Source organism: Danio aesculapii, chromosome 13 (assembly GCF_903798145.1).
Source record: "Danio aesculapii chromosome 13, fDanAes4.1, whole genome shotgun sequence".
Taxonomy (NCBI): Eukaryota; Metazoa; Chordata; class Actinopteri; order Cypriniformes; family Danionidae; genus Danio; species Danio aesculapii.
Window position 1 is genome coordinate 16215764 of NC_079447.1, and position 24399 is coordinate 16240162.

General features: G+C 36.2%; 1 protein-coding gene across 1 annotated transcript in view; it reads left to right on the forward strand.

Moving 5' to 3' along the window:
- syne2b (spectrin repeat containing, nuclear envelope 2b) overlaps positions 1 to 24399 on the forward strand; it is a 200381-nt gene that overhangs the window by 72530 nt on the left and 103452 nt on the right. The window contains exons 66-79 of the mRNA XM_056471431.1: positions 1897 to 2046; positions 3689 to 3829; positions 5008 to 5190; positions 6182 to 6319; positions 7457 to 7642; positions 8307 to 8411; positions 9967 to 10119; positions 10196 to 10327; positions 10402 to 10548; positions 11631 to 11756; positions 15693 to 15758; positions 17319 to 17417; positions 19927 to 20202; positions 23921 to 24109. Coding sequence (XP_056327406.1) covers positions 1897 to 2046; positions 3689 to 3829; positions 5008 to 5190; positions 6182 to 6319; positions 7457 to 7642; positions 8307 to 8411; positions 9967 to 10119; positions 10196 to 10327; positions 10402 to 10548; positions 11631 to 11756; positions 15693 to 15758; positions 17319 to 17417; positions 19927 to 20202; positions 23921 to 24109 — 2091 coding nt within the window. The remainder of the gene's footprint in view (positions 1 to 1896; positions 2047 to 3688; positions 3830 to 5007; positions 5191 to 6181; positions 6320 to 7456; positions 7643 to 8306; positions 8412 to 9966; positions 10120 to 10195; positions 10328 to 10401; positions 10549 to 11630; positions 11757 to 15692; positions 15759 to 17318; positions 17418 to 19926; positions 20203 to 23920; positions 24110 to 24399) is intronic.

Sequence of the window (24399 nt, forward strand, 5' to 3'; positions counted from 1 at the left end):
TATTACTCTATCCTTAACCATGACACACATTCAGCATTAATTCACACAGTAATTCACAAAGCTGAACTATTTTGCAACCTGACCGCAGCACATGTGTAAATACAGCTGACAGTGGCCATAGCAACAACAAACGGCAAAGGATCGCGAGCTCACAAACGCATTTAAATTCGTAAACAAAGCTGTGCGCATCACGTTTTCAACATGGTTTTAGACACGATATGAGAATTAAAGAGTTAACCAGATGCAGTAAAAGCGGTTACAAGTAACAAAACACAATTAAATACATCATTTGCAAGTTTGAGAAAACAAGGAGGCAACCATTTTAATCCCACTAAAGTTACTTAAACTTGTGAAATGGAGGAAGAAACTGATCCATGAACTGTGTCCTGTAAAGTTCCAGTCAAGCTCTGACAAAGTCCCATGTAGTCTTTTCTGAACTTTTTTTTTTAACAAACAGCCAACGAATCCCCCGTTGTAAGCGTGTCGATTGCTGAAGCACTCGTCAGAAAAATGACAGGAACACAGCACAAGGCTGGGGCTATAATTCTGAGGTAATTTTGCAAAAATAAACTTCAACTCTTTACAGCTTCATCTTTGGGTTAGGCATTGGCCGGTTTAAGATTCTGACGGTATGATAACCTTGGATAAAAATATCACAGTTTCAAGGTACCACGGTATTGTGATTACTGCTCTAAATTATATATTTTTTAAATGTCTGGGTAAAAAAAACTTTTCCCCTTTGAACACAGTATATTTTGAGAAACATTTATAATATTTTGGAAAAGTAAACATATCAGGCTAAATAATTCAATTGAATCATTGACTTCTGCTGTCTTCATTAGTTTCAAAAACAGATTTCTTTACCATTTAAATGGCATCTTTGGAGATCTTTTCTGTTGGAGATACTGTGGTCCTAAAAAACGAAAAAAAACCTTGATAAAAAAAATCTATAACATACATAAACATAATCTTAAACAGTATAGCAGAAAATGTTGGCGGTTTTAAAACCTTGACTTTTCCAAACCGCAGTATACCTTGAAAACGGTTATCGTTCCATGCCTACTTTGGGTAGGGAAAATAACACCAACTTTCCCTCACACTTTCCCTCACACTTCAGAGCACTTCAGGTTTAAATTTTTACCGGGTCTGCGTGCTCAACAAATGTACGGGGCTTATGTTCCATATCACCATCACGCCGACATGGCTAAAGACTTGTTAAAGCGGCGATTCATTCGAACCACTATGAGTCAACCATTTGTTTGATGTTTTATCAATAGTCAATAGTTTTAAACACAGTGCACTTTCAGATTTAAGCCTTAGCTGGATCTTTCACTTCACTTAGAGCTGTGTTACACACTGCATGGAAGGTCATTTTCAAAAACCCATAATAGGGGCTCTTTAAAATACTGTAGTTCATGAATTGAGATCAATATTTGAGTACATTGATATAATATTCATGCTTTTGATGTCCTAATCAATAATGCCTTTGAAAATAATGTGCACAAAAGGGTACATACACTAAAACTCTTCTTACATGTTTAAGAGTTTTAACATTTGGAATTAAAAATGTTATTTGTATTAAGATTTAGATAGGCAGAAACAGCATTTATTAAACTTAATCTGTTTCTTTTTTGTTTTCAAATCATAATTAATATCATTACATTTTTCAACGAAAACAAGAATTTCAGATGTTTTGCCTGTGTCTCTACATTTACAGTACTTTGTGTTCTTGTTATGGCGTTTTGATGAACTTTAGTTTTATAAAAATAGTCTTGTACGGAAAAGTGATTTTGAAATTAAATGGATGGCATGGAAAGAGGTTATTTGTGCAGTACATAAATGTACTCTTTGCTAATGTACCTTAATTGATGAGTAATGTCCCATTTCGCTCAACAGGAGGTTCACTCACAGCTGTGCACCCGGAAGGCCGTTCTGCAGCGTATTTCAGAAAGCTTGAAGATGATGTACAAAAACACATCAATTCCCGAAGAGATAGAGGGTCTATTACAGGAAGTCTCACAGTCATTACAGGAAGTGGAGGAGCAGGTTTGATGCACTCTTTAGAGTAATTCCCAAATTGTCTAGTTTCAAAGCTCAAATTTGACATCCGTGTTTACAGACCTGCTGTTTTTGAGTTGAGAATGCTCCTGTTAAATATAAGCAACAGTTGTTTAAAAACTGAATATTTTGTGAGTACTAGAGCAAGAGCAGCAGTATATTCAGTGCTCATTCAAAGATAAAATATAAAACAACTAAATGTCCTTTGTTAGCACACTCACACACACACACACACACACACACAAAATTGGTATTGGTTGTTTATAGGGTCTCTCCATAAGCATAATGTATTTTATGCAGTAAAAACACTAATTAAATGGCCCCACCCCTACCTGTAAACAAACACCCTCACAGGAAACCTGTGGCAAAATTGTAAGTATGATTTTTAAATGTTTTGGATTACAAGTACATCAGACATGTCCTCATAAACCACAACAATAGAGTACACCAACTGTAGGTTATACCCATGTCATTAAACAAAAAGAAAACTACCACAGGACCGTAGCCAGCCTAGTGAGGGAGGGGGGGGGGGTGCCTTTTCTCATAAAGTGGACCTTTCTTGCATTTTCCCACCCATTTTGTACTTGATTAAGAAGTTTAAATACAGCATTTTGGTGCCATTTTATAAATATTTTTGTGCTGGATTAGCTTGTCTTTTGGAATAATGTGCATGCGTTTTGCAGTAACAAAAATAATTACTGTTTTGTCATGTTGCTTACTAGAATCATGTGCAAATATTGTCAGTCCAAACACATTTTTTTAGTTTTATGGGGACTTCTCCTAGAGAAGACTTCTCTTATATCCAATCAGAAAAAAAAAATTAACTGACCAGTGTAAACAGCCTCAAAAACACAGACATGACAGGATTAGTGCCTTTTGCTGTGAAGTGACAGCTGAAGGCTGAAGGTAAAGCCTTCATTGGACAGTTATTTTCAAAAAGTTTAATGGCAATATGGAATGGGAGGTCACGGGACAAATCAATAATGCCCAAGATACAGGACGTCCCGGCTAATTCTGCCAGTTAGTCTAGAACCTCATGGTAGTGACAGATTTTCATCTGTTAGGAAATAAAGAATGTTAGCCTTATACTGTCTTTTTTAATGTATATTCAATATTTTTCCACAATGACGCTGCTGCCTGCTTTTTCTTCCATCTGTTTTTCTCATTTCAACCCATGGCATTACTCAGTATGGATGAGGATGTTGCATCAAAGATTCAAACGTTACCACTTGGTGGGTTACAGTATGTCACATGACTCGCGTCACATTATTGTGGCTTTGAGGCTCCATAGGATTCAAATTACTGGTTATAGTTATTTAAAATTACACTCTGTTATAAAATATATATATTTTTAAATTATATAAAGTAATTAAAAGGACAAATTCTGGACCTTTTGGTCATTGGAGGTGGGTCGTTCAAACCACCCGAACTCTCCCTGGTTATGTGCATGTACCAAAACAAATACACACATATATGTGTAATTTAAGTTAAGTAATCAAGGTAATTAAGATTTGGGCCTCTTCTGTAACTAGAGTTTTGTTCCATAGACACTCATGTGTTTCATTTTTTTCAGAACTTCAACTGACATATGTGTGTTTTTGTGTCATTACTGTTCCGATCTTGCTCACAGGTGAAGACAGCCATTGAGAAAAGTGGCCCACTTCATAGGCTGGGTGCTAAAATCTCAGAGATTAAAGCAGGTCTGGGATCAGTTCAGAGTTGGTTGGAGCAGAAGAGTCTGAACTTCCCTGAAGCTGAGAGCACACAGAAGGTTGGTCATTGAATCCGCCGACATTTTTGCTATTATTTTTATTCTTTTTTAAAATAAACACATCTTTGTAACTTTTAAGTTTAACAATGCAAATACAATTAGAGTCGTATGTTTTTTAAACAAAGTCTCTCATATAATTTATCTACTCAAAGGAGAAATATTACTTAACAAACTGTATTGTACATTAAATTCAACTCATCTTAATTTCTATAGCGCTTGCTTTTACAATGCAGATTGTGTCAAAGCAGCTTAACATAGAAGTTCTAGTAAGTTGTTCAGTTTATTTCAATTCAGTGTGGTTTAGTTTTGCTACTGAAAGTCCAAACACTGAAGAGCAAATCCATTGATGCGCAGCTCCACGAGTGACAGTGACAGTGGCGAGGAACAAAACTTCACCAAATGATGAAAGTGATTAAAAAAACCTACATAAACCATAAAACCATTTGCATATTATTCGATAATATTACTGAATACAATATAAAATCTGAGTTAATATATTTTACGCACATTTACATAAGTAAGCAAATGGACTGAATGATGGGCTCAAAAATCTGTGGAAATATCTACACACTCAGATTCCGTGTGGGCCTAGTCATGAATTTAGATGTCACATTTTGTTTTGCATCTTATTCATTGTATTCATTTTGATTTACAGCTTACAGAACAGTTGACCAATATACAGTTTTTTAAATTAAATAATCTATTTAAGGTATTATTATATATTGATTATATATTGATTATATATTACAAGCTTTTCATGAATTCACAAACCCTCAGCTTATGCTTAATTAATCTCTTTATGCTGTTGATGAAATTTTTAGAGTCTATTTTCTTTGTCTTGTATTAAATGCATTTCTAAAATTTGATATTAGATTATGTTGCCAATTTTCATCATCTCAATAATGGACTACAGTTTGTAGTAATCTACCCTGTGGAGTGAAATTAAGACAATTATGTCCATTATTATTATTTTTTTAAAGTTAGGTTAGTCACTATAGATGCTTTATCAAACTACTAAGGACTTTACCTTCTTACTCTTCATGACCATCAAATTAATTGTGGTGATAAACTGGTCTGTTTGACTATGAACCAATTTGTATCCATATTAACAGTATGGTGAAGTTTAGAGAATAGTTTAAAAAGTTACTGGGATTGAATGTGTTTTCTCTATATTACAGCGAGTGTGGGATGAGCTGGACGGCTTACATACTCGTCTGGCTGCAGTCGAGGTGGAGCTGCAGGATGTGAGTGAAATGCATCCAGATGAGACACGATTGATTCTGGACAACCTGGTCAACTCTCAGCAGACCCACACACGCCTCACCAAACAGGCCGAACAGAGGACCACCTTCCTCAGCAAGGTCTCTTATGATGCTTTGCTGCATTCTGATACAAGCTAAAGGAATAGTCCACTTAATCCCGTTATTCTTACATTTTCTCGCAAGTTCTTCATAACACACAAACGTCATTTTACCTGTGATATTTTGTTAAGTAGGCTTTATACTTGGTCATGTTATTGGCCAGTGCCATATATACTGTTGCTATATATCAAATTTCTTTATGGGGTGTGATTTATAATGAAATGTTTTGTACTTTATTGTACACTTTTAATGATTTTTTTATAGTGCAGTAATACAAATGAGCATGCAGAAAACAAGCTAACAAAAATAGAAATACACATCTAAATTAAATGAATAAAAAAAATAATAAACAATTTAAATAACTTCTTTCTTTACCCTTTAACCTAAAAAGTTTAGTTTTTGTTTTTTTGTCCAGCCGTAGGGCAGAGTAACTGACAGTTCATTCCACTGTGGCGACCCCTGATACATCAGGGACTAAGCCAAAGGAAAATGAATGAATGACATTCTGTGCCTCGGTCTACAGGTAGCTGCTTTATGTAGAGATGTGTTGATTGTTAATTAACATGAGATGACGATTAATGGGTTAAACTTTCAGGATATGACTCCATTTAAGGGTATATTTTAACACTTTGGAAATGGAAAGTGACTCCTAAGGAGCATATTATGTATGTGCGTTTTTGGGAAACGCACATGAAGTTTCAATGAGTGTTCAGACGGTCTTAAGAGCCAATATGCATTGTTATTGAGAAACCCAGCCCAGGTCATGTGATTTTGATGCATCTATCAAAATAATTTATTTTTCCTATGTGAAAGTTGTATTTCTTGCCCAAAGATTTTAGAGCTTCGAGAAATAATTGTAACTGGTTGGACTTACTTGGTTAAGAAGAAGGAAAGAAGCTGAAGATTAAAGTTGGAATTCAAGTAAAACAGCAGAATAGGAAATGAATTCTTAATTGAATTGTGTATGTGTGATATACTGTACCTGCTGTAGGTGCGAGACTGGCTGCAGGAGCATGAGGACATGGTGAAGGGCTCACAGAGCTGGATCTCAGAGGCTCAGTCTTGGCTTACAACACCTTGCACATACACCACGGCCAGATGCCTGGACAGTCATGTGAACGCACTGCAGGTACAGTATTATTCTCAAACACATCATTGTTTAGCTGATTATTACTTATCACAGAGTAAGCAAACCAGAATCCTCACATTAGCTACTCTTACATTCCCAAGGAATGATCTTTTTAATGTTTAACTGACATAAAACGTGAATATACAATAGAATAGTTTCTGTCCCGTGTGTTCAAGTGAATAAAATTGCCATTTCTTGGGGAACTAGCATGACAAATCGATAATAATAAATATTGAATTTCTCCATAATAACTTGGCTTTCCCTCTGCCAGATGCCATATTCAATAGTGATTTATATAAAAATATGTTTCTATTGTAGTTTATGCTTGTATCCTTTTATCTGATACATAATTATCAAACTTGAATGGATACATACCTTTTTATGCAAATTGTTTTTTAATTATGTACATCTTGGCATTCCTATCCAGTGTTATTGTACAGTATATACAATTAGTTGGATGAGCTGTTGAGTTTAAAACTTTAAGGATTCAGTTACTGACCCAGATCTTTAAGCATTAGGCCAAAGGTTCCCAACCTTTTTAGAAAATCCCTTATGGACCCCTTAAAAAATCTAGCAGACAAGAATTTAATTATCAGTTGTTTGGATTTTAATAATTGCAACAGTTAATTAATTAAAATAATAATAACATTAACAACAATGGCCAGATTTCAACCAAACAAAAAAGCTGGTTGGTTGATTTATAAATGTTACCCACTAAGATTTACTAAAATGCACAGTATTTTCTAGATATTCTTTTAGAATCTTGAATATATTGTTTTGTTTAATAGTTTAAAAGTAATAGCTTGAATAAAAATGTAAATTCCCTTTATAACAGTTGGTGGTGCTTAAATAAAGGTAGAATTACTAGAAGAAATTTGCTTAATTCTGGAAGCTTTTTGTTTCAAGTAGCTGGAATTAAAATACACTTTTATTATTATTAAAAAGATCAAATAAACCATTAAAATTCTTTTATCAACAAACTGGTATCTGATTCAACCCTGAAACTCTGAGTCACCCCACGTGAATTGTTTGGTGAGCCCACATGTTGGGAACCACTGTTAAGCTTAACATTCTCATCATAATAAGCATTACCTACGTGTGTGTGTGTGCGTGTGCGTGTGCGTGTGTGTGTTTTAGATGGTTCTAGATGATTCTGCTCAGATGAGACGGACTCTACAGGGTTTTGGTGGTGTGCTGACAGAGATGGGAAGCGTGTTTGATGTCAGTCCATTAGAGGAACAGCTCTCCAATGCAGATCGACGTGTGGCAGACATGCAGCACAACCTGCTGGGACCTCTTTCTCAGCTGGAACATGCAGCAGCAGTGAGGATCTGTTATCATCCATTAATATATTATTGTCCATATCACTATGACCAAATGCTTTCTTAACTGCTGTTTTCTCACTGCTGTCATTTTTCTACTGTTTATTTTGTTATTCAGAGCAAGCTGTTTTTAAATATTTAAATCTTTCATGATGATGTTCTTAGTCCTTCGACATTATAAATGCAGTCAAGCTTGAAATGATTCATACCCCTGGCAAATTCTGACTTGAAGTTTTTGTTCAAATGTAAACAAAAGCTGAGAAAATTTATTTTTCCTCACAATAATACCGTTTGTACATCGTCTTATTATCTTTTGGGGCGAGCCTGTCATTTCCGGTCCAAAAAAAAACCCTTTTGGTTGAACAAAAGTAACTTTAAGAATTTGCCAGGGGTATGAATAATTTTGTGCTTGGCTGTATCTAAACATCAGAAGTTTGAATGATGTCAACATAATAGTTATACAGTATATCACTCAAGTATTTTTAACAAACTATTTCTGCCATAAGTATTTAATCATATTCAATATATTGTACTTTACCTGTTAAGTGTGCAAACATAAGCAATAAGTTCAACGCTGTAGTTCACATTATGGCCACCAGTGTTCTACATATATCCTCTTTAATTTCAAATGTATTTGAAAATCTGCTTATGTGTGTGCTTTTAAGGAAGTGGACGCTATTGAGTCAGAGGTCAAAGTCATGGAGAAAGATGTAGACAAAATCAGATCTACTCTAACCACCAAAGAGGACATCAGCCAGGACAGTCTTAAGGTAAAATGTTAATGCATTTAAAGTACACATGAAATCAAAACTAACCATATTGATTTTGTTAGCACACATTGCTAGTTTTGTGATGAACAATTTATCTGTGCATGCATCATTAAGAAAAAGAATTCTTTGACCTTGTAATCTAAAATTAAAATATGAAAATGCACTTCCTGTTTGTTTTGCGGTAAATTCTTAGATTATGTCTGTCTGAGGTATTGGGCGTGGTTAACATAATGAACCACGCTTTTTCAACTGTCAATTCTGGCAGTGCTCTGACAACAAACAGAAATGGTGAGTAGGAGGGGGTGTCTGTTACGTTGTAATAACTCTCCCGAAACCCTTATCCTGATCTTTCTGAATGAAATGCCTACTTTACTGCATCCAATCGAATAATCAAGCCATGCCCACTGTTTTCTCATTTAATATTCCATTTCTCTAGGAACTAAAAAATGGTTGCAGGTTCCGGTTCATGCAGACTTTAAATCAGGGGGTTCGCTGGCCCGTGGGCCATTTGCGGCCCTCCCTCTTCCTCCCTCCGGCCCGCAACTGATATCAAAATATAATGAGATTTGGCCCATCAAAACATATATTTTTGAATCACTATCTTTGTTGTACAGTCGCATATACTGTAGTCACTTGTGGTTCTGACCCCCCACCTACTAGACATTTAAAGTACTATACTGTATGTCTGGGTTACTTTCGGTTTCTATGTAGATTATTATAATTATGAAGATTATTACTGGGGCTGATGTAAACATTGAAATATATGTCCATAAGTGCTCTGTTTTTACTAAAGCTCTATTTTTGTAAATATTCAAGGGTCATTTGATTATAATCAGTTTTTTACCACCTGTATTTTGTTGCACAAACACCTATTCATGGCGTACAATTTATGCTGGTGGTGTAAATATGTCATTTTGTTAATATTCTATTCAAATAGTATTATTTAATGGATTTTCCTCATATGCATATTAAGATTTGTTTACAAATATGCATTAGTAAAGTTTTACTGCTGGCTGAATTGAACATGATAAAGTAAATGTAAATATATATAAATACATACTTTCCCCCTCTGTGTTGTTGTTATACAAAAAAGAAAGATATTGAGAAGAACAATTTCCAGTAAAGTCACTAGTTACCCCATCTGCTTTCTGCTGCCCTACGCTATCTGTAAAATTTTTGGTTAAGCGACAATTGATTGGGACACTAATTGTTATAATTATTTATAATTAATAATAATTATTATTATGCCTATTATTAAATTGTAGTATTTTCAGTGCAATTTAAACTACCTCTTTAATATGTACAAGAAACAAAAGGTAGTAGCTTTGACTGCATATACTCTGGGGAAGAATGTCTGAATGCATCAGTTACATCAGGTTTCCACTTTTTTCTTGTGCTTAAATGTTAAAACAACCCATATGAATTGTCAGTCATTGGCCACCCGCCAATTTGAGTTTGAGACCCCTGCTTTAAACATTTGCCCATGAATATGGGTCAAAGCATATCGTTATATTCAAGAAGCTGATTCCTATTGATGGTTTGTTTATGTTTGTAGGCTACCGAAGACCGGATTGACCTGATGAAAAGGACAGTAGCTGAAATCCAGAACTGCAAGGATGGTCTGTGTCTTCCTGACAAAGCTGAAAATACACTCCTAGTGTTCAAAAGAGCAGAACTACTGCAGAAACAACTGCTGGAGCTGGAACAGGTATACATATTAGTGTTAACCCTGCAGATAAACATACAGTTCACACACAATGCTCACTGTGTTCATGTGCTTTCAGCTGGCTCTAGAATACACCATTGAGGTGCAGGAAACATCTGACCCACCCCTTTGTACCACACTCCTCACTGCCCCGCCCCTGAGTGCCCTGCCCCTCGGTGTCCCTCCCACTATCACTGAGGAAGAGACACAGGTTAGACAAAATATTGTATTACAATCTAATGATCAAGAGTCAGTGATCATGTATTGAGTATAATATGTGTTTAGGAGAGCGGCCAGATACAGATTGTGCACGTAGAGGAAGATGTGTTGAGAAAATCTGGAGCGTCGCTGATGACTGTGGAGCAATCCACACCAGAGCAAAGACTCACCTGGATCACTGAGAGGAGCAGTGACACTTTGACAGAAACACAGGTATGAGTGCACACACACAGTATATGTATTCATATATTTAAAATGCAACATGGGCTCATTGTGAAAACGTACCCCCGTATACATTTCTAGAGAGCGCAAATTATGTTGCCAGAGCTATCCGTATGGCTGCATTTCATCTTTAAAACAAACTCTACGGGCGGTATGACGTAACTGAAAGCTTATGTTTCTTTTCGTGCTACCAGCTGACCGCTTTTATTATTATTATTATTATTATTATTATTATTATTATTATTATTATTATTATTATTATTGCTTTTTATACAACAGTTACATCAAAAAATATAAAAAAAGACATCATCGTTTGTTGTGCATTTCTATTTGAACAGCTTTTTATTATAGTTTATTATATTATTATAGTTTATTATTATTTCCCAGAGATGGGTTGCAGCTGGAAGGGCATCCGCTGCGTAAAACATGTGCTGGATAAGTTGGCGGTTCATTCCGCTGTGGCGACCCCGGATTAATAAAGGGACTAAGCCGAAAAGAAAATGAATGAATGAATATTTTGATTATATTATATTATCTTTTGTTCTCTTTTCAATTTAACATCCATCTCTGAATCTATAAATACAGGAACAAGCTCTAAGGAAGCAATGCTTCATGTCAGGTTAAAACTGGCTATGTTTTAAATTAAATGTAACTTTTGAGAGGCTCAGACCTTGTGTGTGCTTTTAGGAAAGATGTATTAAAATTCAGAGCTTTTGTATGTCTGCTGGAGGCAAGGATTTAAGAACCGACTTCTAATGGCTTTTCATAATTGATGTTATTAACCTAGAAACATCTTTAACCCCGTATAAGCATAACTGTTCGAGTTGTTTTCTTTTTCTATATTTCAATGTTCATACTTTTTTCTGGGCTACTAATTAATTTAATATTCTGTACTATAGTAAATCCTGTGTTTATGTTCTTTGACTACTTATCCAGTTTAGCTAATTGGTTGTGCGTATATCTGCTTCTCCATTGCTTCAGTTAACGCTGTCTATGTGTGTATGTGTGTGTGTTTGCATGGTGTTATTTGTGCTTCCGCTGTGCATGTGTGTGTCTCTAATGTGATGAGACAGCAGGAGTCTGAGGAAGAGGAGGAGCTCTATGAGGATGCAGGAGATTGGGAGGAAGATGCTTCTGAGGAAGACAATGACATTTATGAAGACTGTATGAAAACTGAGGATGGGGAGTTAACCATGGAGGTAATGGAGAGGAATCAGACTTCAGCCCTGGACTCCTCCTGATGTTTTTCTTTGCTTTCATCCTTCACTCTTTTACATGCTTGCTTTTCCCATCACGACCTTTATAGCTTTTCCACCAGTTGGCATAACTCTGTGCTTTCTTGATCTTCTATCTTGTTCTGTGCTTTACCACATTGATCACTGCCCTCCTCCTCATCTTCACCTGGTTTCTTCCTCTTCCAGATTCTGTCTTAACACTTTTAGTTTGATATTTTTGACATTTAAGTTCACTAAAAAGATGGATTTTTCTAAGCTTTATGGTTTCCAGACTATTGGATTCAATTATGATGTACGTTTCATTCATCATCCTGTAGGGGGCAATATGACTTCATTTTTTTTCATAGGGTCTCTTTTTGTTCTGATGCACCCTGCAGTAATCAACCACATAATACCTTTAAGTATTATGCAAATTTTGTATATATTTGTCTATAGTTTTCTTATATACATAGATTAAAACGACAGTTCACCCCAAGATTAAATTTTACTCACTATTTACCCTCTTAGTGGTTCAAACCTTTAAATTATTTTGATTCTGTTGAACACAAAATAAGATATTCTGAAGAAAGCTGAAAAGATTACCAATTAATGACCATAGTAGGACATAAAAACAAATACTCTAAAGTTAATGGTTACAGGTTTACAACTGTCAAATTTCATTGTAAGGATGGCTATATCTCTCCATAATATGAAACCCTGAAAACTGTTATGGAACTCCACATGAGACAAGACCACGAGAATGGTCAGGAACTAAAACAATAAGCTTTTTAATCTGAGAAGAAGATCAGCTAGGAAACCAGTTGTTCAGGTTGTCTCGATCATGCATCCTGAGCTCCCCTCTTTGCCCTGGACTTTACCTTCTCCACCAGAGCAGCTCCACACAGAGTTTTTAATATGGTGTATCTTGTGGCTCTATATTCATGTTTGGTGTCATTTTAAATGTCTTTGTGTGATTGGTAAAGTGGTCCTAATTTCACTCTAATATTTTACAATCTCTCTTACATCAGTTAATTTGGGTTTTGACTTTGATAAGATCTTTGCAAGATGCTCCACTCCAGGGAAAATGGTCTTCACATCAACTCATGACCAGGCAAGATTCTTGGTGAAGCTTTTATTGTCTTGAATTTATGATGATTTGAGTATTTAAGGGAAATGTGGAGAAGTGTCTGTGGGATCCTGTAGTCAGGATACCCCGTTGCAGTGTTTAAGTCTCTGAGCTCTGCATCAGGACTTATATGCTGCAATGTATTTCTACATGGTCAGGTATTAATCTCTAACTCTTAAATGTATCTTTGAGGAGTTGATGTTGTACAATCTTGATTGGCTTGTTTTGTTTAATTATGTAAATTGGAACGAAAAGTCTTTGCCTGACAATAAATGTAAAATTCTTGTTTAACTCTAATATCTCCTGAGATCACTTAAATCTAGTAGATTGTTTAGGCTGATGTTTCCGCAGCCTACGGCCAGGATTAGTCATACATTCAGGCTCAATGGATGGAGCATAAGCACAGCATTAGAGACCTGGTGATTTCTGACAATCACTGACTTAGTATGATATAATCTAGGGGCTAAATCAAACTTTCTTTAAGTATGAGCAAGCATGGGGCCTATTATTACTTAAAGGAAATTAGCTTATCTTCTAAGAACCAGAACTGGCGAGGATGTGTCTGTGAGCAGATGTAACTGGCCAGCATACTGACTCAAAGTGACTTCGAATAAACAATGAACCGTTAACTGAAGATAAAGATTTATTAGGTTAATCAATCTAAATTAGACCAAATCACAACCTAGAAGGTGATCAGCTTAAATTAGATGAATCTAAATTTAAATTATTATCAGAATCAGAAAGAGCTTTATTGCCGGGTATGTTCACACATACAAGGAATTTGTTTTCGTGACAGAGTTTCTACAGTGCAACAGAATAAAGAGACAGGACAAAAAACAGATAATAAATATATTTTTAAAAATACAAGTAGTGAATGCAAATATACAAATTGACAAGTGTATGTACGTGTTTATTTCTATATACAACGTTATATGTGCAGCTGCTATGTGCAAATTGGCATGTAAAGTGTGTCGTTAAATAAGTGTATATGTGAATAAAAGTGTATGGCAAGTAGTGATGTTGGTTCCGCAATTATTATCATCAAGTGTTCATGAGATAGATTGCCTGAGGGAAGAAACTGTTTCTGTGTCGGGCTGTTCTAGTGCACAGTGCTCTGTAGCGTCGACCAGAAGGTAAAAGTTCAAAGAGGCAGTGTGCTGAGTGTGAGGGGTCCAGAGTGATTTTGGCAGCCCTTTTGCTCGCTCTGGATAAGTACAGTCCTTGGGGAGTAGGAAGGGTTGTACCAGTGATTCGCTCAGCAGTCCGAACTATTCGACGTAGTCTTTGGATGTCGTATTTAGTAGCTGAGCTAAACCTGACAGTTATTGATGTGCAGATGACTGATTCAATGATTCAAAATTATTATGAATTGGAGTTAGATTAAAATTCGGAGTTGGAAACAAATTAAAATAGATTTTAACAAATAAAAAAAATTCTTTTCACATGTGCTAAAAAGGCTTACACGCATTTAAACTTCACCCATGCTGTTAGTTCCATCATAGGACTAATAGATGGACCCTTACATCATCTTATGTGTTCAACAGAAGAAAGAAAGTCAATGAGGTTTTGGAACAAGTGAAGTGGAACAATTGTCCGTTTTGGGTGAACTATCCTTTTAAATCTGTGTTATAAAAAATCTAACAGCTTATTAATCTCTGTTTAACCACAAGTGATGTATAATACTGTGATTGTGCCACGGTTAAAGTGCCCCTGTTATGATTAATTTGGGTATCACGCTATCATGCTGTCTGTAATGTAGCTGTTTATAATCGTAAACGGCCTGCAAGGTTTTAAAGATCAAACTGCATGATTAATGGAGTTGTTCTTCCCAAAAGAAGGAAGTTATTCTAAACTGTTGAAATGAGTCGACTGGAATTTCAATCTCCTTTCCTCCTCAAATCTATAAAGGCTTTTCCATTTCTTTTTCCATAATGTCAGTCTACTGTCTTTAGTGACTGTTTGCACAACATCTAAAGCTATAGTTAATATATCTGAGGAAGTGTTTGGTTTGTGTTGTTATTTCAAGAAGACGCTGATTTCTTCTCCTTGGATGCACTTCCAAACGATCGGGAATTTGGCTTAAAATGTGGTTGATACAGACTCATTCACACACACTCATACACTAAGGCGAATTTAGTTTATTAAATTTACCTATAGTGCATGTCTTTGGACTGTGGGGGAAACCGGAGCACCCAGAGGAAACGCACGCCAACATGGGGAGAACATGCAAACTCCACACTGAAATGTCAACTGGCCCATCAAGGACTTGAACCAGTGACCTTCTAGCTGTGTGTTGACAGTGCTAACCACTGAGCCACCATGTCATCACATTGGCATTTCTGTTGTTCATATTACTGTACAGTAAACATTTACAAGTACAGGGAAAGCTGAGGTTCAGATACAATCATTTAATATCTGACATAAGCTGTAAGCGGTAGACCAATCACAACTGACCAGGCCATCTGACCAATCAGAGCACCATAGACTCTCAAAGTGTAGGGATATGGAGAGTGTAGATTCTTGAACAAACTGTTTCAGACACTGTGAGAAAAGAGGTGATGCTGCAGTGCATATTCAAAGTTGTAGGAGCCCTCCAAAACTAAACTGTGAAGCTTTAAAAATTGCATAATTGGGGCACTTTAAGAGGAGCTAAAATCACAAAATGAAGAACTGCATTTTAAGAAATCAGCTAATACACCATGTATTGCAAACTCTTCTATTTAAACCAGACATAGTCCATAACCAGGTAATCAATCATGTGGTTTACGTTAATAAATGTTTGTTTTTTTCTGCAGGTTTCTGCAGATGTGGTTTCTTCTACAGAACAGATTTTGGAGCAAACAGAAACAACAGATTCAAAGGTATCGCTTGACTGTCTCCAGTAAACCCCATTTTAAAATGCATCACATATCAATACATCACATTAAAATGCACATTTTTCAAAATATTCTTAAGGTTTTAAAATTTAAGTTACAATTTTCGCTTTTAATAAACCATTTACTATAGCTTTTGCCTTAATAAACTATTAATTTGCTGACTATTAATAGCTATTAAGGTAGTAGGTAGGTTTAGGTATTAGGTAGGTCTCACTTGCGGAGACTAATCTCAGACAACAAAAGTAAGGATCCAAGTGCAATTTAATAAAAGTATTAGTGTAAGCAGGCAATGGTCAAAACAGGGGCAAAAGAGGTACATACAGGGCATCCAAAATAAAGCTGAAAACAGGCATAAGGTCAAAAACTAGGCAGCGGTCAGAATATAACAAACGAACAAAGCCAAGATCAGGAACACGGCAGGCAAAAACAAATAGCAAACAAAGCTAACACATGATGACTGCAAACAAAGACTCAAGGTGCGTCCCAAATCGCATACTTATGCACTGTTCTATGCCATTTTGTAGTATAAATAGTGTAAGTAGTGTGTTCACACTGAAAACTCTAATAATAACAAGTGCAGATTAATTACTCAGATGATGCACTTATTCAACCGGTAAAATGAAGTGTGCACTGTTGGACGCTTCACGCACTCAACAGCTGCTGCTTTGCTCACATAACGGAAGGGGCGGAGCTTTGGGGCGTAACCTCTTGTTAGAAAGTAATTCCGTCATTCCGAGTTCATAATAGTCCAAAAGGGGATGATAATAGTTAAACATGGCAGCTTGTTCATGTTTTAGGTTGCTGAAAGAATCATTTGCTCCTTTATTTTTCCGGCTTCCCCTTTGTTTATTCACGCTTCACTCTTGCGTTTGTCAGTTTCTGTAGGGATCAGATGTCAGAAGGACTTTAAAAATCACACGCACGTTATTATCATCGGCTCAAGAATGCGAGCTCTCTAGATAAAGTAAAACCACTCACACTTTTAGATAGGCTCGGAAAACAATAACAGGACACAGCAGATTTTGTTCTTCTTGGCTTTGTGGCTGTTCCTCAAGATGACAACAAGGTTTGTTTGAGCTCAGGTCGTCATGGCTTTTTATTATATATATATATATATATATATATATATATATATATATATATATATATATATATATATTATAACGGTATAATGTTTTCATTTTCCTGCTTGTCCACGATCGAGTTACATATCTCTCTAAACCAATAGCATTCAGCTGTGCGTCTAGCTCCGCCTTTTGATACCCTTTTATTGTGATAGGTACCCTTTGTAAAGGGTTCCCAAAAAGTGGTACGGTACGGTTCGCTTTTGGTACCCTTTAACAGTGGAAACAGCCATAAAAACATACCGTACCGCATGGTACCACTCAGTGGAAACGGGCCAAATCTAAAGTGTTACCGCTTTCTTTTATTAAAACATGAATTAAAATAGTTAATTTAAACGGTTTTTACATTCTTGTAGTCTTTAGATAGGTCAACCCACATCCAGATATCTGAATATGCAACCTCCTTTCCCTGTATTTGCAGGAAGAAGTAGAGTCTCCTTCTGCCTCAGGAACAGGCGCATCTGAAGCTTTATCTGAAGCGGATGCTATGGTGGAAAGCCAGTCTCTCTCTGCAGACATGGTAACCAATACCTCTGTTACAGAGATCTCCACGTCTCCTTCCAGAGGCCAGCAGAGGTGTTTGGTCTCCTAGTTGTAGTTCTTTCCATACCGCACCTTCATGTCTTAACTCCGCCTCTCTACTGTAGATGCAGATCTTTCTAGAGCTAGAACTCTCTTCTCAGTGCATTTACATGGCAGATGTGTAAAAATCAAGAGTTCTGAAGAGAGGAAATCTTTAGAATCGAGATCCTAAAAACCTGAGCAAAGAAATATGCAAACAGACTTTCTTTTATTTGTTTACAAAGTTCTGTCAGGTCAATCTGCAGAACAAGCTAGAGAACATTTTAATAGCTGATTTTTTCATAATATCAGTGTTTACACCAACACAGATGTGTGTTGCGTGGTATGATTAAACAAGATTCAATATATAGCTGTGATAGGATGTGAGTAAATATCATCAATGAAATAAAGATAATAAAAGAGTATCAACCTAGAGAGACATTTTCATGAATCTCTTCATAATTGAAGTGTAATGTTGCTGAAATCAACACTTCCAGAATGAACACCTTGTCCATTGTATAACTTTTTACTCTGTTGCCATGACACAAACCTTCGCCCACACAACCAAGAAGCTTGCTGGTGTTCAGTGTTATGAGTTCTCAAAGTTCACCAAGTCAGAACCAAAAGTAATATTTGCATAGGGAACTTTCTTTACCACCAGAAGTGCATCTGGCAAAATTCTCAATGCACTGATTTATGCTAAAATAACCATGCATTTACTCTTCAAATTCACTTTATATCACAGTTACAGTTGCTTTAGCTAGGTCAGATATTAAACTTTTCATTAATACTATCTTTTTCACATTTTAGTAGAATTTCTATGTTATTTATCTTGAATTTTGTAAAGCAGGAAAAATCTGGGTTTTTTCATTGCATGGTATTTTGTCCATGACTTTTACTTACTAAATGCAATATTATAATACCCAAAAGATACTAAAATCTTTTATATGGCATGTATTTTTCAGATTTTTGTATAGTAGTGTGTTTATTTAAACTTTTTCAAATGCAAGAAAATCAATGACTGTGAAAGAATTGTTGAACAGATTTTGTTGGGAGTGAAAAAGAATGTGAAAACTGAAAATCAGCTGATCTGATGGCTGCTCTCTCTGCACAGTTGCATGTTCGTCACGATTAATTTATTCTTTATCATGAATGATTGTTGTTTACGTGACGCTCTAAAAAAATAAGCTTATATGAATGGCAGGATATGATATATGTTATTTTTGTTTAGTATTTTGTCTATTTGTGCCATGTAAACGTACTGAAGGCCTCGATATACCTCAAGCGAAATTAAGAGTGTAACAACTTGGTTAAAATAAAATCAGCTCAGAACAATGTTTGCTTTGAGGTTGAAACAGGAGCTAAGAAAAGTTAGCTTGGGCTGGTAAACAGCATGAAACGGCTCCATATTGATGTTGTAATAAGTGGGTGTGGCTTTGAATGCTCCGCCTTCTTCTCTAGGTCATGTCCACTATCCAGTCTTCACTATTCAGCTAACAGTATACGGCCACTTTATTAAGTACACCTTACTAGTACCGGGTTGAACCCGCTTTTGACTTCAGAACTGCTTTAATACGTCATGGCAATATCCCCCACACCATTTCACCACCACCACCAGCCTGAACCAATGATACAAGGCTGGATGAATCCATGCTTTCATGTTGTTGACGCCAAATTCTGACCCTACCATCCGAATGTTGCAGCAGAAATCGAGACTCATCAGACCAGGAAACATTTTTCCAATCTTCTATTGGCCAATCTTGGTGAGCCTGTGCAAATTGTAGCCTCAGTTTCCTGTTCTTAGCTGACAGGAGTGGCACCTTGTGTGGTCTTCTGCTGCTGTAGCCCATCCGACTCAAGGTTGGACGAGTGGTTATTTGAGTTACTGTTGTCTTTCTATCAGCTCAAACCAGTCTGGTCATTCTCCTCTGATCTCTGGCATCAACAAGGCGTTTGCGCCCACAGAACTGCCGTTTACTGAATGTTTCTCATTTTTCTGACCATTCTCTGTAAATACTAGAAATGGTTGTACGTGAAAATTCCAGTAGATTAGCAGTTTCTGAAATACTCAGACAAGCCCGTCTGACACCAACAACCATGCCATGTTCAAAGTCACTTAAATCACCTTTCTTCTCCATTCTGATGCTCAGTTTAAACTGCAGCAGATCATCTTGACCATGTCTACATGACAAAATGCATTGAGTTGCTGTCATGTGATTGGCTGATTAGAAATTTGCATTAACGAACAGCTGTACCTTATAAAGTGGCCGGTGAGTGTATTCAGCTTGAGCATATCGGGGCCTTTACTCTTTATACACACCTGTGCATGTTCTCCTGATTTCTCCTTCTCGTACTTCCTGTGTGATCATCATTTTGCTCCTTTCAAGTCTGAAAGAAAAATAATAAATTTCTACAACGAAAAAAAAAATTTACTCTTGCCCGTCTCTCTCTTTCTCTGTCTGTGTCAGGAGCAGGGTGCATGGAGGGGGGAACAGACGGCACACACCAGTGACACACAAATACACAACACAAACAATCACCCAGAGTCACAAGCCCCTCCCACTGATGAGGGAGTGGGCGGGGCTTTAGAGCAGACTCAGTTAGAAGAGACACTCTGTGTGTCTCAGAGCTTCAGAAAGCCAAGACAAGAGCACCACACAAACACACAAGAGCAGTCAGGCACACACGACACACTGATCACCCGTCCGGAGAAGACGGAGTCATTGGCTGCAAGCACATCTTTGGTAAGCACAACTGAATATGATAGATGATAGTGAATCTCACCCCACTGACAAAAACTTTACATGGATCTTGTGTTCAACTCACCTCATGACATCAGATGGTGTGTGCTGCATTTATCTGTGCATCTTTTATTCACTTGTCTTATAATTGAATAGTCAGTTAAGGGCTATTCTTGCAGTTTGAGATTGGAATTAGTAACAGGAATAAACCTTAGCAATTCCTTCAAAATAATCTTTTATTAATCATTAATCAATAAGTATTAGTTATTAACATATTGTCATGCATTATTTTGTATTAACAATATTGTGATTTAATATTAATAATATTAAGTATTATTCATATTAGTAAAAAAAAATTAAGTTGAAGAAAAAAGGGATAGTTCACCCAAACGTTTAAATTTACTCACCATGTACTCACCCTCACGTGGTTCCAAAACAAAATAAAGCTGAAAACCATTGACTTTCCATTGTAGGAAAAACAAAAACTGTTGGAAGTCAGTGGTTACATGTTTTCAGCATTCTTCAAAGTATATTCTTTTGTGTTCAACAGAAGAAAGAAACTCATAAAGGGTTGAAACAATGGGTTAGTAAACGCTAAAAATGTTTTTTTAGCTTTGTGTGAACTATGTCTTTAATAATAATATATTTTTTTATTAATCATATGTACTGTTACACTATAAAATGCTGGGTTATTGTAACCTAATACGTCATCACATATTAACAAACCAACATTTAGGTTACAAAATGTAATTTAGAATTAATTTTGGGTTTGTATTAATCCAAATGGGCTGCACGGTGGTGCAGTGAGTAGCACGTTCGCCTCACAGCAAGAAGGACGCTGCTTCGAGCCTCGGCTGGGTCAGTTGTTGTTTCTGTGTGGAGTTTGCATGTTGATGAGGTACAGGTGAATTGGGTTGGCTAAATTGTCCATAGAGTATGTGTGTGAATGAGTGTGTATGGGTGTTTCCCAGTGATGGGTTGCAGCTGGAAGGGCATCTGCTGTGTAAAACATATGCTGGATAAGTTGGTGTTTCATTCCATGGCGACCCCTGATTAATAAAGGGACTAAGTCGAAAAGAAAATGAACGACTGAATGAATCCAAATGTGGGATTAATACAACCCAGCATTATTAGTGTGTACTATTACTGTGTGTTATACTAAAATCCGAAAATATTACACAGAAAATATTTCAGATTAAAGCAATAATATACAATATTGGTTGAAAACGAACACTAAGCAGCATTAATCATTAAGCTTTCTGGTATTTACTCTACAAAACACTTCCTGATTAGCTGACCATTTCTGTTCGCTGAAAAGCCCATATTTGGACACAAAATTGTCCATATTTGACCCAGTGTTGCATTAATACAACCCAGCATTTTTAGTGTGTACTATTACTGTGTGTTAAACTAAAAGTCAAAAAATATTACACAGAAAATATTATATTTAAAATTAAATCAATAATATTCTCTGGTCCACTTGTGGTAATACCTTTTTGTCACCCTTTTTTCCTCTAATCTTTGGGATTAAACTGAGTTTTTGAAGCCACTGTGCCTTTAAAACTTCTATTTGAATAGCTTTTCACATGGAGGTTAAAATGAACACTAAGCAGCAATAATCATTCAACTTTCTGTTATTTACTCTACGAAACACTTCCTCATTGAACATTTCTGTACACAGAATAGCCAATTCTTTTTACAAAGCAAAATTGTAACCTAATGCTGCATCATATATTGTATTAACAAACCCAACATTTGGGTTACAAAATGTCATTTAGATTTGTAAAAAAAATAATAATAATAATTAACCCAACTTTGGTTTTGTATTAATCCCAGTGCTGGATTAATACAACCCAGGATTTTTTTGTGTGTACTATTACTGTGTTAAACTAAGTGTCAGAAAATATTACACAGAAAATATTTTAAATTAAAGCAACAATATTATACATTCTCTGGTCCACTTATGGTAATACCCTTTTTTCCTCCAATCTTCAGGATTTAGCAGATTTTTTTGAAGCCACTGTGCCTTTAAATCTTTTTAAATAAATTGCATGGAGGTTGAAAATGAACACTAAGCAGCAATAATCATTAAGCTTTCTGGTATTTACTCTATGAAACACTTCCTGATTAGATGACCATTTCTGTACACAGAATAGCCAATTTTTTTGACAAAGCATTGGGTTACAAAACTTCCCCATTGACCATTTCTGTACACACAATAGCGGTTGCTCATGCAAAAGTGGGCAGTCTGGTGTTGAAAGATGTCCATTTGCCGTAAAAATAAATAAATAAAATAATAATAATAAAATCTTGATAATACCTGAAAAGAAAATATGTGACTGTGGACAATTACCACCAAAAACATTGATTTCCTGCACACCAATATAGACTTTCAGTGGTTAATTTGGTAACACTTCATATTAATGTAAGATTCGTGCCAATAACAAGCCATTTACTAAGACTTTACTAGTTAGTGTTATTATTCTAGTATGCTCAAAAAAATTACCACTAACAAGTTGCACAATTCTTACGTTTTTGTTTGGACAACCTAATTGATTTATGTTGAATCCATTTAAATTTAAGTTAACTAGTCAAATTGTGTCGGGACAACATGAAGGAATTGTGTGGAACCCAGCATTTTTTAGAGTGTCGTTGAGTTTAGCTATTGGATGGGATTAGGGATGTAGAATATGATCATACTTTATAAATACCTTAAACAGTTAATATCATAATAATTGGCAGGTAATAAGACAGTAGTTAATAGTATGAATAGAGACAAACTAAAGTACTAGCATTATTTCTTCTAACATTTGATCCTATATTTCTAATCATGGAGCAAAAAAGTAAAATCAGTGAAGTGCAGTGACACCAATAAGTTAAACAAGATATTCTGTGACATCTACACTCTCAGAAATAAAGGTACAAAAGTTGTCACTGGGGCTGTACCTTTTCAAAAAGTACTCTTTTATACCAATCAGGTCCACATTTGTACTGTAAAGGTGCATATTTATACCTAAAAAGTACAACTGTGTTCTGCATAGTACCTTAAATGTACAAAAGTATACGTTTCAGGTACAAAAATCTTCATTTAAGGTACCAATGTGCACCTGTAAGGTACAAAAGTGTACTTTTTGTAAAGGTACAGCCCCAGTGACAGCTTTTGTAACTTTATTTCTGAGAGTGTAAGATGAGCAGACATGAGATTCTTCTTTCAAGTTAGATGACAAATGACAAGGTAATCGAATTGAAGGAAGGACAAAAAATACTCTAGGTCAACTGAGGCACTACATGGCAAAAGTTACAGTTCCTCTTTTGGTGTATATGTGTCACACTAGCTGCCTTCAAAAGTGACGACATTTCAGGAAGTGGCCGTAGCTGCAGGTGGGTGGAGTAAAAGCAGAGACAGACAGAGATAGAGAGAGAGAAAGAGAAGCCGGTATGAAAGCTGAGACATTGTACTGAGAGAACCGGGGGCAGAGAAACACAAACAAAAGAGTTGGGCCTGTGCTCCACTGAGAGAGAGACAGAAAGCAGAGTGTGTGAAAGTGTGTTTTTGTTTGTGTAAATGGACACACCCATTGTGTGACAGAGAGTTTGTGCTGCTGTAAACTCACTGTTTCTGCTGCAGTCAGTCAGAGCAGGTGTGCCGACTCTTTCTCTCTTTCAATACACCTGTCTTTACCTATCTGGCTCTGAGCTGCTGTTGTGTGTGATTGTCCAGGCCGCAGGTGAAGCCGGGGACTGGTCTGGATGGATGTCCGCTGACGGGCTGCTCCATGTCTGCCGTGAGAGGGCCGAACAGCTGGAGGTGTGTCTGCACAGAGCACAGGTCAGCCTGGAGGACTCGAGACAGCAAGCGCAGGACTCAGACATGCAGCACAACATTGAGCAACAACTGCACACCTGCCAGGTGCAACACACACACCCACACCTGCATCAAGAACTGTTAATATCTAGTTTTTACTATTTAATATTTATGAATAATGTAATGATTTTAAAATGTTGCAAACATTATGTACAATAGTAATTAGCATTTTTAACAATATTTAACAATACAATATGTAAGCATTATATAAATACACAGTGGAAGTCAAAATTATTATCCCTCCTGAGAATTTTTTTCTCTTTTTTAATATTTCCCAAATGATGTTTAACAGAGCAAGGAAATTTTCGTAGTATTTCCTATAACATTTTTTTCTT